Source organism: Triturus cristatus, chromosome 8 (genome assembly GCF_964204655.1).
Source record: "Triturus cristatus chromosome 8, aTriCri1.1, whole genome shotgun sequence".
Lineage (NCBI taxonomy): Eukaryota > Metazoa > Chordata > Amphibia > Caudata > Salamandridae > Triturus > Triturus cristatus.
In genome coordinates, this window is record NC_140591.1 from 1,006,763,336 (window position 1) to 1,006,787,907 (window position 24,572).

Consider the following 24,572-nt stretch of genomic DNA (forward strand, 5'->3'; position numbering starts at 1 on the left):
CTTTCCCAGAATTCAACCTGCTTGAACCCAAGATTGTGATTGGAAAACTCACATTGAAAGGCATATCCCACTTATATAGATCACTAGTGTTCAACTCCCCAGATCCACTCCTACACTACGTACCAAGTGGCAGACAGATGTTAGCGCCATTGATCATGAGGACTGGGGGAGGAAGGCCAAGATGAGCTTTGGATGTTTGGCCATCTCCGCCAAATTGAGACTGATAAACTTCAAGGTGCTTCGTATGCCTACTATGACCCTTCCAGGCTTTGGCACATGGGTAGTAGAAGGAACTCCTGCTCAGGTCGCAATGAAGAATGTGCTAGTTTCTTTCATTCAATATGGGCATGTTTGAAAAACTCCCAAAATTAGTCTGACATTCATACCACCCTGAGCAAAATATGGGGACACCCTGTATGCCCTCACCCAAAACATGATATTCTTGAAATAGAAGGAGGAGTGGTTGGAGTCAGCAGGAGCCTACCTTTTGGTGTTTTGGGGTCTCTTAGTGGCAAAATGTGACTTTGCTAGGCAATGAATCGCATTAGGTTAGGCCCAGGAAGAAACACTGCCATTTTTTACATGCACATGTTTATTAAATTGCTTTCTTTTCTACACAATGACTTTTTGACACACATTTGTTTGCGTAACATGACAGGATTAGTTTCTCTGAAACTGCATTGCTTACAGTTCCACTTTGTAAGTAAACTATCGCGACACCTTAATCATTTAGTACAAAGCCTGAACATACATTGTGAAAATGTTATATGTTATTTATCCATGAGGCGACATGGCTACCACAAGAGAATAAACAATGCCAACCTGGCTGAAGCCTCGACACAGAAGCATGGATACTGTTATTATAAATACACATGCATTTCTGTATTCAAATCAGAGGAGCAATCTGCTGTTATTGCAAGATCACTGTCGGATTTTCAGCCCAGCTGATTCCTATTTACCCTCTGCGAGGAGGGTTTTCCAACTTGTGACCAAGACGAGGACCTGCGTACACTGACCATCAGGTAATGGGGAGTCAGACCATCCAGTAGGGGATTCTCGGCAGAACATCCGCCCTAGGCACCATATGAAGAAATTGAAATACCTTTAACATATCAAGAATACAGAAATTGGTTTGATGGTGCCCTACCACACACAAAAAACAAGTTAGACTAGGCCCCCTTAGCAATGAGTGAACGGCATGGTCAGTCTTAGCCAGCTACATACCGCATCCTGATGTTGATAATTTGACAACAGCACAAGTGCGTAGAGTACATAAAAATTTAGTAACAATTTACTGATGTTTTACACGGTTCGACATGCGAACATTGACTTTAAATCCTGTGTGGACTGCCCAAGCTGCACAACCACAATTGGCTACACCGGGCATCAGCCCACAAACACTAAATGCAGTCATGGGTATGGTTCCCATCAGACTGGAGGAGATTCCATTCTGGATTGCACAATAAACAAGTCAGCTTAAAGTGATTTCCCCATACAGGACTGCTGGAAAAACAAAGGATTTTAACAATTTGCTTGCAAATGGGTTTGGCTCCCCCGTGGAAGACTGCAGCACTTGGGGTACAGTTCTTGCTGCAGTATATACCAGAACACATGGTACCCCTTCATTAGCTGTTTTGTCAGAAATGCTTAAACAGATTCAAAAATGAGTATGGAGCACCATGGCCTGGATTTGGGGATGAAACTAATGGGCAGTTTTGCCACTGTAGCCGCCATTATGTTAAGTAACATAAAAGGGGAAGCAGCAGTGTTGGCTATATGCCAGCTTATATGGGATCTAGCTCCAGGACAACAGGAACGCGAATTATCTAAAATTATTAAGGAGACCTATGCAACACTAGGTAGAGATAATTTAGGAGCAAAACCTGGTAAACCACAACAAAAGACTAATTCTGAAAAGGATAACTCTAAGCAAGCACTTGAGTCTTCTACAAAGAGAAAGTGAGATATTTAGAAAAACAAAGACACAACTAAATTCCTGGGTAGGTCTAAGCAACAGGAAGCCACTGAGAACTGCTAAAACCTGCTTAACTGTGATAATATTAGACCGCCTGACAGGTATTAGGATACTGATACACGTTCATCTCGATCCTATCAGGAGTCATCCGAAAAACGTTTTGAGAGAGGTGGATTGTCATAGCGCAGATTGGAGGACTACGTGAAACCGAAAAAGGACTTGCAACGCTCATCTGACTACATCATTAAACAGGAAGACAAACCTAAAACATCAAAACCTCAATTCAAAAAGAAAAAGGGAGCTGGACTTAAGGTCAAGCATGCCACAGATATTGAGGACACTGCTTCTGAACAGGGAATGTGCTCTGACCATGCTGGACAGCACTACAGGGGTCAGGATAGTTCACCAGATCCTTATGGATTGTCTGGCGGTAGTAGCTCTGAGTGACTACATTGAGGTGGAAACACTGGATACGAGGGTAAGTGTCCCGCATCGCCTATGGGAGATGCAACTCTAGATGGAGGGAGAAATAAAAAGACCCATTACATTTCTCTTTTGGGAGAACCTGTGATTCATTTATGATATTCTCTTGGCCGTAAAGGATTGGCCACCAGATTTTGTCATGGACTGCTCAAACGGAGAAACAGTGATTTATCCTGCCTTCTCCAACCTCAGTCCAGAACACATAAAACATTCATATGCCAAGGAGTCGGCTTTCGTGGAAGCTCCGGCATTATACCGCAACCATGTGGAGTGGGATGATGGTTCCCCTTATCATAAGATACCACTGAGGTTGACCCCACAACCTCAAAGACAATACCCCTTTAAAAATTAGGCTAAAAAACAAGTTAGGGAAATTCTCCAACAACTTGAATACCAGGGTCTAATAGGAAGTTGCATCACTTCAATTAATAATCCCGTCCCATTCATATTGTGTAGTATTAGATTACAGACATTTAAACACGACTACTCACACATTTGCAGTATAAAATGTGCACAGCACGGCACTAATGAAGAAAGGAGAAAAAACAAAACCATACTAGATTTCTCAAATGGCTTTTTCTGCCCAAAAATAGTGCTTGAAGGCAGGTATTTGACTACATTTAGTGAAATGGGTTTTAAGAGGCAATCATTATGTAGATTAACCTCAGGGTTATAAGAATAGCCCCTGGATGTTTTTAGCTTGAGTAGCACAACTTTTACAACAGTTTGATGACCAGGCATTGTCTTATGTTGATGACATATATTTGATGGATGGTGACCTTTCAGTATACTTGACAAGAGTAGATTGCCTAGTTCTGAGATTTGCTCACATGGGCTATAAATGTAACTTTAAAAAAATCAAAGATTGCCTACCTCAATGACCTGTTTTTAGGATACGAGCTGTCAAGTGAAGGCAAAAGCCTTGCAACACATTTCTTAGAGAAGTGTGCGCTCTTACAACCTCCAACTATGTTGAAGAGGTTACAATCCACATTGGGATTCCTAAATTTTGGCAGAACCTACATTCCAGATTACGCAGAACGGGTACAAATATTCTACGACTTGATTTGTCAAGATTTCTCTAGCACACACTGGACCATTGAACATACAAACATACTATGTTCAGTACAAGCTGACTTGCTAGCTTCAAAACACTTACACATGTAAACAAAAAAACCTGGTGATCCCCGTAATTGCGGGGGCATCAGGTTACACCTGCATTACTTTAATGAAGGTGAAACTGTACCAATTGCATATAAATCGCATTTATACACCAATGCCGAAATGCATTTTGCACTGACGGAAATAATACTGACAGTGGTACAAACTGCTGTGGTGAAGGAGCAAGCGCTGGCTCAGGGGAAATTAATAATAGTTGTGACCCATTGCAGACCTTAGAGGCCATCACAAGGGCCAGCGTGCCAAACGCAAAAGCATTACATCCATGTTGGATACAATGGGCTAACTTGCTCATCTCAACAGATGTAGACTATAGATTTGACTTTACACTACAAACACAAGCCTTTTTGCAAAAGTGTAGGATATCCTCTGCCTACCGAAATAATGTCTCTAGATCAGTGCGATTACATAATCTATACTGATGGTTCTGCTCAATCTGCCGTACGGACAAAGCACCAATATTCAGCAGCACGATCTGCTGTAAAGGGGCACATGCAGGATGGAGAATTCCCTGCTGAAAAGACCTATACACAGTCACCCGGTGACTGCACAGCACAGCTGGCTGAACATAGGGCTCTAATTCTGGGACTGGATTCCCCACACTGATAGTGTGTGATTCATAATAATATGTCCAGTCTTATAAGGAGTATCTATGCTACTGGAGCCATAATCGATTCTGAGATGAGATTCAAAGGGTGCACAATAAAGCACAATATGCTTTGGGAACAAGTGGCTAAGCTGAAAGAGTGCTTACCACAGACTCATTTGATACATACCTCGAGTCACCAACAGGTTGGCGTTCACTTTGCAGGGAATTCCATGACTGATGAAGCCGCAAAAGCAACAGTGCAAACTGCTGCAGTCACTGCAATTACTCTTTCAAGTACGAGAACAGATGCAGACATCATGATGGCTGTCAACGCTGCACGCAGTGGCACCCACCTGCCAAAAGGTTTTCCACCTAGATGCGCAAAATGTACTGTTTGCTCACATTCCTGAAGTGGGAGAAAGAGTAATACCAAATTCAGACTGCAGTTTAAGTTTAATCTAGCTGCAAATGAGGGTCTTGCATCCACACACTCAGGGGTGACTGCTACAATTTCATTATTGCTGCAACACTATTAGTGGCCGGTCTCTATAAACAGACCATGGACTTTGTTCTCAAAGGCAACATCTGCCAGCAGATGAAGGATTCCACTGTGGCACTTCCACCACAAACACCTCCACTGATTTCACCCAAGCCTCTAACTTGTGTTTATCTGGACCATTGCAGCCCTTTGTTACCAGAAGGGGATTACAAGTATATCTTGGTTGCAATTCCTTCTATCGACTCCTATGGATAGGGCCATAGCGGGCAGTTGACGCACAAACTGTTATAAAGGATCTGCAAGTCTTTATCGGGACATACGCAGTTGGCACACTGCATTCCAAGCAAGGTCTGGCGTTTACCTCAAGGGCTTACAAAGATGCCATGGGAAGTTTGGGTGTGACCTTGCGATATTCCTCCACATACCATCCCGAGTGAAATTTAGTCGTGGAGAGAAAAAAATTGTACTTAAAGCAGTCTTTAACAGCTAGGTTACTAGGCTCGGGTCGTAGTTGGGTCGATCATCTATATGGGGTCCAGAGGGCATTGAACGATCTGCCTAGAAAATCCCTGGGTGGTCAGAATTCCGATAAGATCCTGTTTGGGGGAAAATGTATGTTCTAGACCTCGACAGTTCCAGCACAGTGGCAGCTGAAACACCATTTAACATAAATAAATGTCTGGCTGTTTTACAGTAACTGAACAGTTTCCGGGACGAACAAAGCAATGCCCCACTAAAATGATCCGCCGCTGGTGAAGTGAAGAAAGTGCCGTCAGCTTCTGGCTGGATCCTGAACATTGGCGCTCTGTACCTGTCTTGGCCGTCAAAGGTACCAGAACTGTACTTCTTCCGCCTCTTGCCAGCTGCAGAAACAAGAGATTTGTCTCAATTGATCTGATCAAATCACACTATGTGGCCGATTCTCAACAGTAGGCAGCCTGGGCTCCTGGGTAGTTACCTGCCTCATCTCACTACCATACAGGAAGTTTCAATGGAAGCTTTAATTACTGATGAAGCATCCTCTCCCCAACGGAAGATAGCAGTAACCAACAATGAATTATCCCTTCTAACTGTTACTACAACAACTACAGTACAATTGACTAATACAGAAACACAGATTTCAATTCGGAATCCTGATGCGAATGCTGTTTACATAAATGTAACACAAATCGAGTCTTCTTCTAGTCTACAAAACCTGCAGAGCTCCCAAAAATAGATTATACCTCCTCTGGCTACTTCAACTGCTTTGATTACTTTTCTTCAGATTCATCGGATCTACCAGAACCTCCTCATCTTCCGTTTCAAATGAGACTGTGTGTTTCCTATCTTTGGCTGAAAAAGACATACTTTGTTCCCCAATGCTACACCTTTGGGTTACAATTGTGTTACTTTCCGGGTCCTTTGTATTCGTTTTGTGACAGTCTTTTTCCTGCTCCTGAATGGACTCTATCTCCCAGAACGCTATGCTGTACAACTGGTGAATGTACAACTGGTGAACTTGGTTCCTAAACCACATTCATCATCACAAAAAGCACGAAGAGACCTTTCCCTAGTGAACATTTCAGCTGTTCCAGTCCTTCCTTTGAAGGGTAGGTACATGAGTATTGGGAGTTACCTTTCAAATTCCATTGTCAGAATAAGGATAGTGACGTTTTTCTCAGCTGTTCTGGCTGCGAGAATGTGTTAAGTGGTTCCTTAGTGTTCAAGGAGGGTTCGCTCCACGGGGCCTGTAACGATTCTGTGGCAATCTTATCTTGCTACATGAAAGGGTCCCCAGCAGCCATGATTCATCCGACTTTCAGACTGTTCTCTAATGGGACTTATTTGATGTTGAACGGGTTGCTGTGGTATGAGACTTGGCATGGCCTGTCTTTTCACGGTTTCTTCCTTTATGAATTGTGCACAAGTACTGTTTACACCTGCCCGTAAGGTTACAGAAGCGAAGCTTTGGCCTTCGATAAAACTTTCAAAAGTGCACTTTGATGCCTTGAGCAGACCGAAAGCGTTACTGTTTCAGAAAGATGTGACCTTAACATCTGCAACGGAGATGTTTGATCTTCTTGTTGCAAGGTTCTCTTCAGAGATAGTCCCTACTCCGCATTGATTTCCCACAATATTTTTGAGAATTGGTACACTGCATTTTTTATATGTCTCATACTGCGGGGTTACCACACTTTTTAAAAAGCTTAGGCTCTTGTTTGGTTGGCGCCTTCCAGACATTCTTCTGAGTCATCCCATCATTCATTCACTCAGTACTCGGAAGCGTCTTTGGAAGACTTTTGCTGGACCTGCTTTGATTGTCAGGACTGCATTTTTATTTTTTCTGCTCCACAATGGATGTCCCATTTCAAGATGGAATAGTACTGGCACTACCACATGTGCTCCTGTGCTGTGAACGCATGGTACAATATTGCGCCGCACCCTTGCTTCAGGAACTAACTGATCATTGGTTCTTGTCCTTTCGGCCTGTGTGGCTTCTCTGCGTGCAGCCTATATTCTGATGTCTGCTGTGCACTTTTGACTGTGCCATGGACTTGTGCCTAGGAATACCATTGGTTCAGCCTCTGGATATGAAGTAGTGGTAAATACCTTGTAGGCCCATTTGTATTGTTGTCCTTTGCATTTGCCGTTGCTTCTGAATGCATTCTACTAGTCTTCCTGGGATGCTTCTGCTCCTGCTGAGTTAGATCTGGCTCTGGGTCTGCAGAATTCCCACTGGCTGCGGTTACTGTTTCAGCGGCTGCTGTGGGGGTAGGATGGGAACACGTTTGCTCCAAAAACCTGCTTCGAGGTGTATCTCTTTGATCATCATCTGCGGTTTGTTGGAACAGAATTGTTTCTCTACCTCTCGGAACACACAAACAATTGGCTGTTTTTATTTGCTTTTATATTTTTAATGATTGCTTTCCGTTTGCTTTGGTTTCAAACTGTATTATTGGTCTTTTAATATTTTTAGCATCTTTTATATGGATATATATTCCATCGCGTTGCTCTGGATTGCTTTCTTACTACTAGATAGCTTTGGTCGACTCGCATCCAAGGAGTGAGTGTCATGTGGTTCGGGAAGAAACACTGCTACTTTTTACATGCACATGTTTCTTAAGTTGCCTTCTTTTCTAAACAATTACTTTTTGACACACATTTGGTTTAGTAACATGGCAGGATCAGTTTCTCTGAAACCGCATTGCTTACAATTCCACTTCATAAGTACACTATCTCGATACCTTAACTATTTAGTACAAAGCCTGAACATACATTGTGCAAATGTTGTATGTTAATCGTTCATGAGGCAGCATGGCTAGCACAATAGAATAAACAATGTCAGCCTGGCCGAAGCCTCGACACGGAAGCATGGATACTGTTATTATAAATACACACGCAGTTCCATGTTCAAATCAGAGGAGCACTCCGCTGTCATTGTGTGGTCGCTGTTGTTAGAGTCTCAGACCAGCTAATTCCTGTTTACTCTCTGCAAGGAGGGATGCCCAGTGTGTGAGCAAGACGGACACCTGCATACACTTACCTTCAGGTAATGGGGAATTAGATCATCCAGTAGGGGATTCTTGGCGGAACACCCGCCCTAGGAACTTAGGCATCTAGATTAAGGAGCGCATTGTAGGAGTACACTATACCCAGAACTTATATGCCAGCAGATATACACTGGTTTAGCACAATGGTGGAATCTTTTGTTCTTTTCACTGTTCTCATACTGTTAATCACTTTTATCTGCTCTGTCTATTAATTATTGCAGTGCATTATCATTTATACAAGGATCACATTGGTTCAATAAATATTGAAATGCCCCTTTTGCGTATTTCTTTTGTATCTTTCTGAGTATGCATGAGCGACTGAGCGAAAAGATTCTAGATCTATTACCACCATTCCTTGGGAAGTCAGAGTTGTCATGTTCTGTGGTTGCCCAAACCATTTGTTACCTTACTAAGGTTATGGGTACAAATGGGGGCACTGTGAGCTAGCTGGTCTATAGGCCAACATATCCTTAGGAGGTGCATAGAATCAGGCTGGCACTATCCCAATGTTTATGTTGTCCATCAAATGAACAGTTCCTATTGAGAAAGTGGAAACCGTTTGACAATGGGGAAATTACATTACATTTGTGCTACAGTTAAGCACACAGACTATAAAGCACCGGGGCGGGGTGCCCATGTAAATAGCATTCAATATGGGATGTATGGTGGGACCATGGTGGCTGAACAGAATGTTTGGGGGAGAAATAGAAGGCTCAAGATGAGTAGGTCTATGTTTAGTAGAATGAAACCCTGTGTACATTATCCGATTGCTGCATTGATGCAGTTTTCCCTTTTTATTTGGGGATTATAAGGGTGTGAAAATGTAATAAAAAAGAATTAGCAAAAAAATGTTCTTCAGGAAGGGCCTTGATAATATTGTGCAGAAACCCTTACCACCTATATTGAACATGAGCTGTTTTATTTTATGGCCCTTGCATAACGACTGAGATGGGTTTTGCAGAAACAGTCTTCAACTGAAATCGCTTTTTGCAGGACCTATTATATGGTTAATTTTTTTGTAGTGCTTTCCTTGCCCTTTGAAAGGGCTAAAATGCTTTAGGTACGTTGCATTAGTAGTGCTTGGTAGTCTTTTGAGGTCACTGGAGCACTCTGACTGAAAAGATCCCGGGCGCTGTTTGAGTACATAGTTGAAAAATTGGGTGCACTGAAAGTGGCTTATAGGGCAGTAGAAGTGTAGAGTGAGCTTTATGGGATATGATCGCAGCTGCTCAAGCAGATAATTATTTTTTGGTAGCGATTGTTGTGTGCAGCATGTTGTTTAATGGCACTTGCATAGGCCATAGATTGACCCATTGGTTGGAATGTGCAGGAGCGTTAGACCATTAAATACATTCTGTCTGTACAGGGAAGTAGTTGGCAGACCCTTTTATGAACTTTGAGCTCCAATGGTAATAGTATTTTAAACATGTAGTTTGGAGTGGCAGTACCCAGCTTCACTTGTTTTGCTGTTTATTCAATTTATGCGGTGTTGAGGCTGAGAACTTGTCTGCATTCTGGATTCCTAGTTAGCTGGAGATTATTGAGAAGGTGTTTAGTAAACCAAATGTTTAGTCTTTTAGCATAATCTAGTCTTGTTAGCACTAAGGCTGTTGACAGCTGTACCCTGTGGGGATATAGTATTAGTCCCCATAGGGAAATTTACACTATAAACTTTCAAACAAGTTTAGTGTCCATACTAACACCAGGCTTTCTGGTTTTTACATATCTCCCTGGACCAGGCAGTTTTTTGGGTCTTAATCTCAACATAATCCACAAGGTTGTATCTCTGTTTTACACAGGTCTAGTTTCGGGTGAATTAGAAGCATCCATGTGTCTTCTGCCAACAAGCATTTATTAAGTCTGGCTTCTCCAGTATTTTTCAGTTTAAGAATCACCTGGGTGTTCTCAGTATAGTTATAGTATGTTAGTTTTAAAGATGTTACTAGCCCCAGGAGAGGGATCTGGTATATGTTGAAATGAAGAGGTGTAATTGTTGATATCTGGGGAACACAAACATTTTCTGAGGATGGGAATGCAAGCGGTAATACAATTTGTATTCTCTCAGGAAGGTATGAATTTATTCATTTTACTGTTGTCTCCTGTACATCTGTATTTTCTCATGTAATAAATAGTGGTTTGCTCTAGGCTGCTGGGATGTGGGGTAGAAGTAGTGCAACAACTTTTCCAGGGTCTATAGGGGTTTAGAGGACATCCCAGATGACTGTCAGTACTGAATAATAATAACACAAAGATAAGGTCTGAGGGAATTTTAAAGACCCTACACGGATTAAATCCCCCTATCCAATCTACCACAAAAAACACATATAATCCGGGGTCTACTATGCTAGCTTAATCACGTACAACATGGTGTACTATGAGTATTAGCAAGGGATGTCAAAATAGGTGTCAAAGAGAGAGTGCTGAAAATTATAAAGAAGAGAGCCTTCTTGCACTGACGTCAGGAGAATGTTTAGGAGGTGACATGTTAGAAGTGATCTAAAGTATTTATAGAATCCTACTCGGAAACCTTTACATCCCATGGTTTTCCCTGACAGCATGTTAGTTATTGCTTCTGTAATTCTTATGTAATAGGTGTTTCTCTCTCCTCTGGGTTTAACCATTTAACTGGGAGGTTTAGATAAGTGGTATTCCTGTTTCTATAGCTGGTTACACTGTACAAGTCTCTAGAAATGTGCAAAAGCTTTTGGGATCTGGCAAGTGTCTTTTCATGTTACTTTGTGTGTTTTAATGCTTCTTATTAGGTGCACTAAACTCATCATCCATACGTGTGGAAAAGCGTGCGTAAAATCCTTCTGCCTTTTAGGACTGTATAATTACATCTTTTTATCTTTGAAGTGGTTAAATACAGGGCATGCCTTAAGTGATCAGGGGCCACGTTATAGAAGTGCCCATGGGGCGCTATGGGTATTTGTGCCCGCTTTGCTTGCCCCAGGGGCACTTTGGTATTACAGAAGAGACCGCAGACGCTTGTGGCCCCCCTTCCATAATACTGATAGCACTGGCGCACATAAACGCCAGTGCTATCTTCAGAGGGTGTTCCTTCATTTGCATGGGGGCGTGCCCCATGCAAATGAGGGAATCCCGCTGCCTCTGCGCCTGTGCCATATTACAGACATGGGCGGAGAGGCAAAAAGGGTCGCAGGAGGCACATTGACAGTGCGCCATCTAAAAGGTGGCGCACTGCCAGTACGGCCCCTGATTGCAGCCTTCTGGCTGGGGTAAGGCGGTTCCATGGAACCCCCAGACATCCTCTTGCAGGCGGGTGCAGTCGCTGACTGCACCCGCCTGCAAGGGATCTCTAATTCCCTTTAAAAGTGCAGGCGGGTTGCTGCCTGCACTGTGAAAACACAGAGCGGCTTTAAAGCTGCCTGTCCATTTTTCACATGAATGTGCTGCCCTGGGGACAGCGCATTCACCATTATGCAGCACATTTTCCTGGATTGTGCTGGGCGCACCTTTTGAAAGGTGCACCCAGCGCAATTCAGGAAAATGCGCAGCATCTATAATATGGCCCCAGGAGATCAAATGTTTATGTGAGATTCCTCGTTAGCCTAATATTAGTGGTGCAACGGGTTAGTAATGTATTTTTCCATTGTGTAGCCCTATTAATCTTTTTTAGGCTTTTGTTTTATGGCTTGATTTAACGTTTATAACAGTTATTTGAAACATGTTTTCTCCTCTTTCTACACAGCAGAACGGGACATTCAGGTTCATGTTTTGATAAGAACGGAACAATGTTCTAAATGCTCTTTTCAGCCTTTTTGCTACATACAAATTAATATTTTTTATTTCAGACCATTTGAAGGGGATGTTGCACTGAATACACTTCCAACTCGACAGGACTATGCACTGTTCATGAGATTTGAGCCTGCGGGCAGTAAAAATGTTTTCTCCAATGCACAGATTGATGGTGAAATGGATACCCAAAGTAAGTGAACTGCAGATCTCCATACATCATGTAGAGTAATTAACCTTTGTATTTAACTTTGTTGAGTAGAATGTTGCACTTGTACATGATCAGAACATTCTATTCCAGTAGTTCTTAACCTTTTGACTTCTGTGTACCCCCAGTTAATCATTACTGGAATCCAGGGACCCCGCTGAATAATTATTGGAATCTGGGGCCCCCACCAAGTCATTACTGAAAGCCAGGGACCACGACCTAAGCAATTTCGATGATTTGAACCACAAAACAATACATTAATTATGAAATATTAGATTTAAAAAAAAATTCTTTTAACTAAGCAGTTGATTAAACACACAAGCTTTCAAAAGCATAGCAATTTGCTACCACAGGGCCGCTCGCAGGGGGCCTTTCATTTTCATACATCGCATCATGAGCCTTCCCCCACTTCTTGGGATAGTCTCCAGAACGCCGGCACTGGCGCAGAGCATTGTCTCTCTATGTGTTGTGCAGTAGGGGCCTCTCCTTCTCCATTCCATATTATGTCAGTGTTGCCCTGGTAGCGTTTCTATGCGCCCCATATCTTTCCAAATTTGCGTGGACAGTCCCGGGAGTGGTATACTCTCTGTTCGGTTAGCTGGCCCCAGTCCAGGTCTTCCATCCAGTCTTTGGTTTCAGGGGGCCTGCCTGCTCCCCCACAAAAAGGCTAGATTGCGTTTAGCCACCCCCACAGCCATTTTGAGCCAGATCTCAATATGTCTGGGCCACTTCTCTTCCATCGACACTCCCGGCAGTAGCCACTAAGCCTCGAGCGGCATGGGTGCGCCCGCTACCTTCCCCATTATCTCAACTATTTCGGTCCAATAGCTCTGGACACGAGTGCAGGACCAGAGTGCCTGGAAAAATGTGCCCACCTCACCACATCCCCTGAGGCACTCTGCCGTACCTGCGTGACCCATTTAAAACACCCTTGACCTTGAGAGGTAGGATCAATGCAGTATCCGCAACTGCACCAGACAGAATCGGGCCCTAGGAGCTATCTCCCTGGGGCTGTACAACGCCTCTCAACACTCTTCGTCATCCAGGGGTCCCACATCAACCATTCAAGCCTCTCTGTGTTAGGCGACACAGTCCGGCATGTTATTAATAATCTTCCTGTATGTGAAGGAAAGTGCCCTGGAGGGCATGGGATCTAGTATCAGTCTGTCTTCTATTGGGAAGTAGTCTGGAAGGAGTTCCCCCTCCAGCAAGTGGCATTTTAAAGCATGTTATAGTTGCCTGTATTGGAATATTTCACCCTGTGCCAATTCGTATTCTGCCTGCAACAGATCAAACGCTACGAGAGTTCCGGATCTCCAGACGTCACCCAATTTCTCTATTCCTATTGTTTGCCATTTTGTATATTTTAGCAGTTTTTTTACCTCACCCAGGCAGTCACTATCCAACAATGGGGTTTCAGCTTGTAGTTTCCCCTCCTAGCCCAGGCACCTATTGGATGCTTTTCATGCCCACACCACCGCCAGTGTGTGGGGTGGGAGTGAGTTCCCACTGACAGTACCATACAGGAGCACTGGGTAGCCCCTGTCCCCCATGGCCAGATGATCCACCTTGTTTGCTGGTTCCTGCCTGTCCCCAAACACCCAATCATTCACTACTGTCAACTGGAAAGCCCAGTAATAGGCCTGGAGGTCTGGGACCACCAGGCCCCCGTCATATACACCCTGCTGCAGCTTTGCGAGAGAAATTCAGGCTGCCCAGTCCCACAATAGAGACCGCAGGATGTTGTTTATTCTGTGGAAATAAGATTCAGGAATCTTGAATTCTGTATTCTGAAAAACGTAAAGCTTGTGCGGGAAAGTCATCATTTTTTAAAAGTACCGCCCGCCCCATCAACGAGAGTGGCAGCGTGCTTGGGGGAGAACATTATGAGTCATGAATAGTTTCTCGTCCCTAGTGATATGAATCCCTAGGTACGTAAATTGGTCTGCTGCCCCTGGGGCTGGGCATTGGGTTGGTAAAGACAGGAGACCTGAGGAGAGCGGGAAAATCAATGACTTGTCCCAGTTAATTTGGTAGCCCGCATAGCTCCCAAAGAGGTCAAAGATATGCAGAATTCTCGGGATTGAGGAGCAGGGCTTTGTCACATAAAGTAGGATATCGTCTGCATAGAGGGATATCTTTACCTCCCAGTCATCTTCCACATTAATTACCCAGATTAACGGGTCTCCTTGAACACAGGCTGCCATGGGCTCCGAGGCCAGGGCAAAGATTATGGGAGACAGTGGACAACCCTGCCGTGTGCCCCTCCGTAATTCAAACACGCAGCAGGCACAACCATTCACCCTGGCCCGTGGTGCTTCATAAAGTAGGGGCACCCAGACGCAAAAGCTAGGACCAAATTTCAGCCGGGCAGCACTTTAAAAATATAATTCCACTCCACACTATCAAAGGCCAATCGGGCATCGAGGGAGAGAACAGCTGCCTCGTCTCCCCCATATGCCTCTGTCAGGTGATGGTTGAAGCTTTTTTATAACTTCAATTAAGGGAAACCATTGTCCCTACAATATTCTGTTTAATGCACATGCACTGTCCCACAATCCATCTGAGAATATCAACTTCCTTTTTAGCCTCCAAATTCAAATTCCTGGCACTTTTACAGAACGGTTTGAAATTTTCTATTTGATTCTTTCTTTAAATACACCTCAATATTAATATTATTTCATTTTCTAAGCAGTCTCAGACCCAATCAGTAGACCTTGTGAGCCCCCAGGTGTTCCCGGACGACAGTTTAAGAATCACTGTTCTAGTCCACCTATGATACACACTGCACTTGGCTCCTGGCTCCTGGAAGATTGCGGATGTGTTGCTTACAAATAACTAGTCAAAGTTGCAATTACTTCTCAGCCATTAACTTTAATACCCTCTACATTTGAGGTATGATTAGAAAGAATTAGCATGATACAGTGTGGATTACTTCATGCTCTTAATTTGCAGTTAAATAAATTTTTTTTAATAAACTTTATTTTTGCGTTTTCAACAATACAAAAACATACAGATATGTACGTGCAGCAGTCCATAGACACAGGCTGTCTCATCATATAGAATCGATATCTTAAGCAGTGTGTTAATATGTTCGAAGAAACATCAAAGAAGAAGACCAATGGCATTAACAATTGCTAGGAACAATAGGGACCATAAGCCAAACCCACTCACAGTTGCAAACCAAAAGGCAGTTTACTTCCAACAGTTATTTCTCTTCTTCCCATACACCGAACCTGCCATTCAATGTTGTCTACTTACATTTTACATTTACAAGAAGTAATCAAGCCAAACGGTGTGCCTGGCTCACCCCACTCCCGCTGGGACAATGCCCTGTTCTAGCTGGGACTCAGTTTCTTGTCGAAGAGTCTCGACATACTTCTTGTAGGGCCCCCAGATATCTTTGGGGCGGGACGTGCTGGGCATCATACTTGCATAGAGCTCACTGTTTGCATTACAATAGGCAATGCTACGTAACCAACCCTGAACATTCTGGGAAGTCTTCTGCCCCCAGTGCAGTGCTACCGCTTGCTTAGCTAATAGAAGACCTAATGCAGCACACCTACGGATTTTTAGAGGGATATTTACTGTATAGCCTAACAAGGCAACGTCTGGAATCGGGGTCAATGGGATGTTTAACATTCGCCCGAGAGTGTGGTGTACTTGCATACAATAGTCATGTAGATTTGGGCATGTCCAAGAGAGATGTGCGAACTCCGCATGTGGTGCAGAACATTTGCGACAATTGTGGGGTTTAGACGGATCTATTTTGTGTGCTAATTCCGGGGTAAAATAGATGCGACGTAAAAATTTGAAATGTAGGAGTTTGTGTCTGCTGTTAAGAGAGATTTTTTGCCTGATCGAGCAGCAATGAGCCCGCTGCTTATCGGTGACTGTAATACCCAGGTCCTGTTCACATGCACTGCGAGTTTTGCTGTCCTGCACAGGTTTCAGTGCGGCGCATGCTCTGTAAAGTTTCGATATAAGGTGCGGACCATCTACCTTTTCTATAATCAACGTTAGGGGAGGAAAAGAGGCTGGCTTAAGGGGGAATGTCGGTAAGTGGAGCGCAGTGGAGGCGGCGTAATATAAATTTGTCCATAAAATCTACCGCGGTAAAGCGTGCATCATCCGAGGGAGAGAATATGTGGCCATCAGGGTACAAGTCTCCCAGTTTGGTCAGGTCTAACTTCGTCAGAGTGTGCTGCACCAGTCGCTCCGACGTGATGGGAATTAATCGAGGATTAGACAGGTTGGGCTGAGGAGTATAAGCGCTCCGTTCCAGTGATCTGGCACAATCTATGCCATGCCCAGCTTGTGGAGGATACAGTCTGAATGTCGAGCGGGTCTCTGGGAAAACCGACCGGTAATACAGCCGAAAGGTGCCCGGGAAGTACCAGGTCCGCCTCAGGCCTAAAGTAGGGGATCCGAGCATCGGGATGGTACCAGGAATATGCATAACTACACTGTGCCACTATGTAATAGAGCTGAAAATCTGGAACATTATAACCCTCTCTCTCATATGCCAACGTGAGGACTGCCCATCGGACCCGTGCATGTTTACCGCCTCAAACAAGACGACTCAGGAGAGAACGGAGTGTGCTAAAAAAATAATTAGTGAGAGGAATCGGTATGTTGTTGAATAAGTATAAAAATTTGGGAAGGACAACCATTTTTAAAATAGCAACACGGCCTGCCATAGACAAAGGCAATTTTAACCATTTTTCTATTTGAGTAGTGAGCGTGTCTACTGCCCTACCATAATTAAGACTGAGTATTTGGGCTGTGTCCAGGTGAACATGTATACCTAAATATTTTACCGACTCTGTGCACCATTCAAGGGGAAACTCAAGTTCCCATGGTTGTGTGCTAGTCGTCAGTGAAAATATGACCGATTTGTGCCAGTTTATGCCCAGTCCCAAAAAACTGCCAAATCTGATTATCTCTCTAATCAATTCGTTTAAGTTATCTTGGGGGCGTCTAACATACAGTATCGTGTCATCTGCATACAGTGATACCAATAGGGGGCCGGTCTTAAATTGCAGCCCCCTGTGTAAATGCGTCTCTTGGAAATGGCGTATAAGGGGGTCCATGGCCAGTATGAACAATAAAGGGGACAGTGGGAAGCCCTGCCTGGTTCCTCGTGTGAGCTTAAATGGACTGGAAAGTGTGCCATTTATACGCAGTCGGGCAGTCGGTTTATTGTATAAAAGGGCTGTTGTGGCAATAAAGCCCATTGGCATGCCCATGTGGCGCATTATAGAGAGAAAAAAGGACCATTCGAGGGAGTCAAACGCCTTTTCCATATCCAACAGAATGGCAGCGGCCGGGATGGCTGGGTCAATCCTATGGATGACTGAAAACAACATGCGGAGATTCAGAGAGGTGGAGCGATGCGGCACAAACCCGGATTGAGCTGGGGAGATTATAAATTGCATCAGTTGGGACAGTCTATTTGAGATAACCTTCACCAATATTTTATAATCTAAATTTAGGAGGGATAATGGACGGTAAGAACCGCATTGTGTAGGGTCTTTGCCTGGTTTGGGCAGCAAAATTATGACCGCCTCACGTAAAGTAGGCGGAAGAATCTGCCTTTCCAGGGCCTCTGCATAGACTTCAATGAGTTTGGGAGCTAAGATATCTTTAAACGTTTTGTAGAATTCCCCCGTGAAACCATCTAACCCAGGCGCGGAGGAGCCCCGAATAGTGTCTATAGCAAGTAGCACATCTGCAACAGAAATGGGTTCAGCAAAAAAGTCCTGCATATGTTTTTCGAGATACACTAACGCAACTTCGTCCAAGTAGCCCTCTTGCGCTGCTTTATCATCTCCAATCGTAGATGAGTACAGTTTGGTGACAAACCTCAGAGAGCTACTCTGAATGTCGTTCGTGGTTGTGTAAGTGTGTGCGTCGGAGGACCGTAGTTCAGTAATGTATGTTTTGTGATAAGGTGGACGCAGAAGTTGAGCAAGAACTTTACCAGGCCTCTCCGTGCCGTCTGGCAGTCTGGTACTTTCCCATAAACAAAATTTCCCTATCTGCTGTGGCTCTATAATCTTCTAATAGCACCAATCGCCTCTGTTCATATGTAGGTGTAAGATGTTGTGCATTGGCTTCGTCCAGCATTTTGAGGTCTTGCTCAAGTCTCGTCAATGTGGTACGTAAATCTCTGAGAAAGCCAGCGTGTTTCGCAATGCATGTGCCCCTAATACCCACTTTGAAGCCCTCCCATAGAACCGCCCATGAATCTACCAAGCCAGTGTTTATATCAAAGTAATCTTCAATGGCCTCCTGTATCTCGGCCCAGAAGACCTCATCCTGTAAGGCGCGATGAGGAAACCGCCATTGGCACTAAAAACCCTCCGGGCGGGAGAACTGCAAATGTAATTTAACCGGGGAATGGTCCGAATATGTCCGGGGGAGAGTCTCCACCCGCGAGCACCAGCCATATATGTCAGGTGAGAGCAACCAATAATCGATCCCTGTCCTTGTGTTGTATTGCCCTGAATAGTGTATATATTCTGAAGTTTTAGGGTTCTGTTTACGCCATACATCTAATAGGGAGAACCGATCGCAAAGCTCTAGGAGTGCGCGCCGAGCTCGAGGTTTAGTGTCTTGTGCCCTGGAGGTACTGTGCTTGACTGGGTCAGGCAGTATGTTAAAATCCCCGCCAACTATCAATGTCTGTGGATCAAGTTTATCGAGCTGTGAGGACAAAATGTTGACAAATTTTGGGTATCCACATTGGGGGCATATATGGATAATAATGTAACCTTCCTACCAAACAGGGTCCCAGATACTATCAAATAGCGCCCCTCGCAATCTTGTTGACAGGAGCTGAAGCAAAATGGAACTGTATTGTGTATTAAAATTGCTCTCCCCCTGGCGTAGTTACTGTAGTTTGCAAAATACCTATTCCCCCCCAGCTACTTCCAAACCGTGCCTTGTCATTCTTGGGGAGGTGCGTTTCTTGCAAAGAAGCAACATCTACTTTGTGTCTTAGTAAATAATGAATTACCTGTCTTTGTTTTCGAGTGTTATTCAAACCCCTCACATTCTATATGATCAGAGTGAGGGTTGATGGACCCTCTACATTACCAAACGTGGTCATCTAGCTGGTGTAACGTTTCTGGAAGTGTAAACAGTGGAATACGAACATCAGTGATTGATCTGGAGTGCTGCAACCATGTGAAAAAGACTTACTTGTTAATGAAATTACCCACCCACCACCCTCCACCCAGCCGAATCCCCAACAGGAGAAAGGCCATACCCCCAGTGTAAATGAACGTGAAGTACCAAATATCTTTACATAGAAATTACATTCCCAATAAACAGTACCCCAAGGTGGACTGAACCATACACAAAGGATATACCATGGGGGGCAGCAACGCCCCGGCCAGTCTCCAGCGAGCTGTAATAGCAAAACAAAATTATGTAACGTGTTCGTGCAGAGTGAAACAAATGATCAGGTAATAGAAAATAGTCCGATCATCCCTTGCCAGCACTCGAGGACAGTTCAGCACTTGCATCTGAGCCGCTGTGCGGGAGGAAGAACCTGACCCAGCCCCAACCATAGGAATGTTTTTCTGTTTGTATACACGGCAGAAATACTGCGCCTCTGTCGGGTTGTCAGATATGCGGGACCTGCCATCTACATCAACTTTCAGCCTGGCAGGATACAGCATACCATAACGTAGACCCATGTTCCTCAGGGTGGCATTGACACCGTTGTATTTCCGCCTAGCATCTTGTACCATTACGGTAAAGTCTGGATAGAAGGACACTTTGGCGCCTTGCCAGTCCACATTGCCCTTTTCTCGCGCCAAGCGGAGAAGTGTATCCCTGTCCCGGAAGTTCATGACATGTGCTACAAAGGGCTTTGGAGGAAAACCGGGTTTGGGGCGAGGGCCTAGTGATCTATGCGCCCTCTCAATGACAAAGCCTGGGGTGAAAGCCTCCTTGCCGAAGAACAACCCCAGCAGCATATTTTCAATGAACAGGTCCATGCGCCCGGTGGGAGTTGTCTCGGGGACGCCAAGAATGCGCACGGTATTTCTGCGACAGCGTGCTTCCAAGTCTTTCTTTTAAAATGCGCTCCACTCGCTCCAGGCGTTTAGTTGACAGTGCGGTTCCATCTTCAATATCAGATATGCAGGCCTCCACCACATCCAACCTTCTATCATGCGCTTGAACTTTGGCGCCAAGGCCGGCGATGGTGTGTCGAGGGAATCAAAGTGACTGTCTAGCGACTTAAAGCCCGCTCGCATCTCTTGGAGTAAGTAGTGAGCGTGCAGTGTCCGTGGATCCATCACCCAGCACTGGGCCTTGCGCAGATTCCGCCATGTTGGAAGTTTGCTCTGAGGTGGTGTCAGCAATCTTTCTGAAAGGGAGCATTTTCTGTTTAGGGTCCTTGCGGCCCATGCCGCAAAAAGTGGAACTGCCGCCACCCGCTAGGTCTCAGTGGGTGTTTCTAGGGTGCACAGCCCTCCTTCTGTGGCACTTGGTGGATCAGTCAACAACCTCAGGCCCCCCAAGCAATGAGTCCAAGGGGCCAGTGGTCGGTCCGGGAGCATGCTATGGTAGTTAAGCTGGATGACACACCCTGCCTCAAGTGCCTGACTACGCAATAAAGAAGGGGGGGGGCACACTTCAGTTCTCAGTTGCTGTGGCCTCCAAGACAAAGCAGGCACCCACTGGCAGCAGGGGATCAGGCGCCTGTACAGGGAAGCAATACAATATAGGGCAATGTTGTTTTCATTAGCAGTCCGCTGAAAGAGGATAGCTCCATGCAGGGTCGGTCTTCAGTGACGTGGATAACATTGCTGTCTGGCCGAAGCGCCAATCCCAGGAGTCAAGCATGAAATCAGTGGTGCCTCTGGGGGTGTAATGCTGCTTAGTCCCCTGTCGAAGTATAGCGCCCCACACCAGGCAGCATGCTGAGACAGAGCAACTATCCGGCGAGGCCCGCATTGCTTCATTGCGTGCCCCTTCCCCGCCGTCCTCGCAGCCGTTATTAGGCTCTACCGCTATGCCAGTTTTGATGATTCTCCCGGCTAACGGCGATGTTTCGAAGGGGCTGCAGGCGATGTTTTCTGTGGGGGGGCGCTGTGACACTCACCGGAATCTGTTGCGGACGAGGACACGGGCATCAGTTTAATAGACGGACATTGCACCCGGGGAGGAGGAGCCGTGTCACTGGTCACTGACCCGTGCACCCAGCGGCCCCGTGCTCACACCGGATGGAGCAGCATCACTTCAGGCGTTCATTCCACAGTGTTTGCCTCTCTTGGCCAGCGTCGTCAGCAGGAACACACCATATCGCTGGAGGGCCGACGGAGCTTCAGAGCCGAGCGGCCATTTTAGTCTCCGGCTTGGCAATGCCCCCCAATTTGCAGTTAAATAATTGAAGCAGAAAATAACTGCAATTAAAAATTGTCTCAAACAGCTGATCCTGGAGCTGAACTTGTGATTTGAAATACTAGACCAAAACTACTTAACACTGTCTCTGCCATGTATCCCCAACAAATCCATACACTGTCAATTTATGCTTCTCTTTTTCAGTCAGGCAAACCCAAACTAAAACTTTCTTCTGCGACCCAGCAACCTTTCAACTGTATATGCAGGTTCCATCAATTAGTCTCTCCAGGATTTTCTGACACGTTTGTAGGTCTAGCTGCACACTTCTTTTGGTGTGTGGAGAACTTAATGCTATCAATTCTTCAAAAAAGGACAATAAGAAGTACAGAGCAAAAGTAGGCTTTTGTTCACCCCCTTTCAGCTGCTGTCTTTTTTATGTTTATCTTGGTTTGCCATAGCTTGGAAGAGTTGCCCATCAAGGCCAGGCATTTCAATGGTTATGTTGTCCAGTTTTTGTTTTCATTGATGATTTATGGTTGACATGTTTATGAAGTGGGTGCTGTTTGGATGGCTCAGCTTGACCTATAAACCGTGTGTTTTACTAGTTGCCTGTGCTCTTTCGTTTTTTTTGCTGTGCTGCCAGAATATCATGATGTTGTACTTACAGGTTTAAAAAATGCAACTTAATACTTTACTTTTCATGTATCTTTCCTGCCATGGCACCCTTATTGTGAAACAATCCATGACATTTATTGCTAACAAAATATATTAAATATTAATTATTAAAGAACACCCTACCCTAAACAATTTGCTTTGCGCACACACTATGTACTTTACACTAACTTCTTGTAAACATGGCAAACAGCAATTATTTTCCTCAGTTTTCACAAATACCGTTATACCAAAGAATCATCATTCTATTACAATAAACACAATTCCATTACTACTGCATATACTAAATATATGTCCCTTTCAGATTGTAAAAATACCCGTCTTGTATTAGTATGTATAATTGCCTTATTGCACAACACTACTATATCTATCCACACTATCTCATTTGCTGTATTAGGGACTAAATAAATTGTTGCCATACAAAGTTTCATTAACAATACAAACTTCCTTTTATTGCTAGTGTACATTTTTGTATGTGGGGGGATCCACTCGATAGCAGGTAGAACAAAAGCATCAACCCTGCTGTATGTTTGCTGTGGGTTCTTTTTATGTTAACCACTTATAATATATAGCTTACCTCTTCTTCTGCAGTCTGTTGGACAAAGGGACATTACTCCCAGTGTTCATATTGTTGCTGCCCTACAGGCTGCTTGACTGTGGGATTGTCTATCTAGGAAAGCTGACGCATAACACATGCACACAGTTGCCCCACTGTTCCCCAGACACTCCCCCCTAACAAAAAGCTAAAAAAAACTTTTAAAAACCACACCAGAGCTTTTGACTTTGCCAGTGCATTTTAATATTTCTGTAAAAGTACAGCCTGAAACGTGTAACAATAGAAGTACTCTATCAATGTTTTATGTCTCTAGTAATGCTCAGCCTGTGACCTAACACTATAAGTCTAACTATTCTATTCTTAGAGCAAATAAAGAAAGAACCAAACAATAATGTTAGGCATAGATTCATGTATGTATGTTTTGGTATTTTTATTAAGTTAATAAATATCAGGCTAGTAATGCAGTGATGTACAGGAGCCAATTCTTAGTGGAGATATATTGGGGGACGGGGGAAGGGGCAGGGGAGGTGGCAGAGATCTTGAACGGTTTGGAAGTCACCCTATCTGAGGTAGTTCCCTTATGACTTTTTGATTTTGTCATGAATTGTAGGAGAGTTGCTGCTTTTCTGTTTTCGAAGGCGGTATTTTATCCAGATTCTTGGAGCATAGGCTGAGAAGGCTTGTTTTTTGTATTTTTCCCTCCTGCATCACTTAGTTTCTATTCTGGTAATGTTGCACCTCGTCTGGTGTTGAATGCTAGATAATATTTGTTTGATAGATGGGTAGACTGGGATCTTAGTGTAGAGGGCCTTGTAATTGATGCAGCTGATCTTGAAGATGATCCAGGCTTGCAGGGGGAGTCGGTGTAGATACTTTAGTGCAAGGATGGTGTGGTTAGATTTCTTCAGTGCCTTGGTGAGCAGTGTTGCTGCATGAAGGATTGCTTTTAGGGAAACAAAGGTGATCTCTGGGATGGTGAGCAGTGCATTTCTTCAATTTAGCTGAGAGAGGAGGAGGACTTGAATTGTCATTCTAAAGTCTTCTCAGGGGAGAAAGAAGCACTTTTTGTCAGGAGAGAGAATTGGAACCGGTCTGATTTGGTATTTTTGGCAATGTCTTCTTCAAGTGAGGGGTTCAAGTTGAGGGTGGATCCAAGTTATTTGGCCTCTGCTGTCAGTTTAGATGTGGACCCAGTTAGATTTAAATTGGAAAGCCATTACTGAATCATAGGATATTTGGCTTTGTCAGCATACAAGAGGAATTCAGTCTTTGTAGAGTTTCTGAATGTGAATGTTGGTTTTGCCAGATCGGACACTGTTCTAGGTCCCTCTCTCTCTCTCTCTCTCTCGAATTTTACTGATTCAGAGTGATCAATGTAAAAGGTCAGACTTAGTTAATGATGGAGAATATAACAGTTTAAGTGTCTTTTTACTTTCGTCATTGTATTTACATTTTATTTTATCACTATAAAAATGCCTCTTTTTGCATCATCATCACCCCAAGTTTTACTGATGCGGCTGGTTTTTTGACTCTGAAGATGTACTGAGGCCTGCTAAACAGACCTCTGTGCCATTGTCCTAACTCGTAGACGGTATATGTCTGATTTATTGACCCACAAGTTGCATAAGTTAACTTATATGTCCCTAGTGTATGGTAACACGGGTACACAGGGCTTGTAGTTTAAAGTGTCTCTCATAGACTGCAGCACTTATTGTGCCACCATTAGTGTGACAATGGAAAGTGTGACTTCCAGTCCACCATTGCC

The 24,572-nt window shown here is 44.2% G+C and overlaps 1 protein-coding gene across 1 annotated transcript in view; it reads left to right on the top strand.

Annotated features, from left to right (window-relative positions):
• CFAP47 (cilia and flagella associated protein 47) overlaps positions 1-24,572 on the top strand; it is a 2,697,962-nt gene that overhangs the window by 84,604 nt on the left and 2,588,786 nt on the right. The window contains exon 7 of the mRNA XM_085622577.1: positions 12,071-12,204. Within this exon, the coding sequence (XP_085478703.1) occupies positions 12,071-12,204 (134 nt within the window). The remainder of the gene's footprint in view (positions 1-12,070; positions 12,205-24,572) is intronic.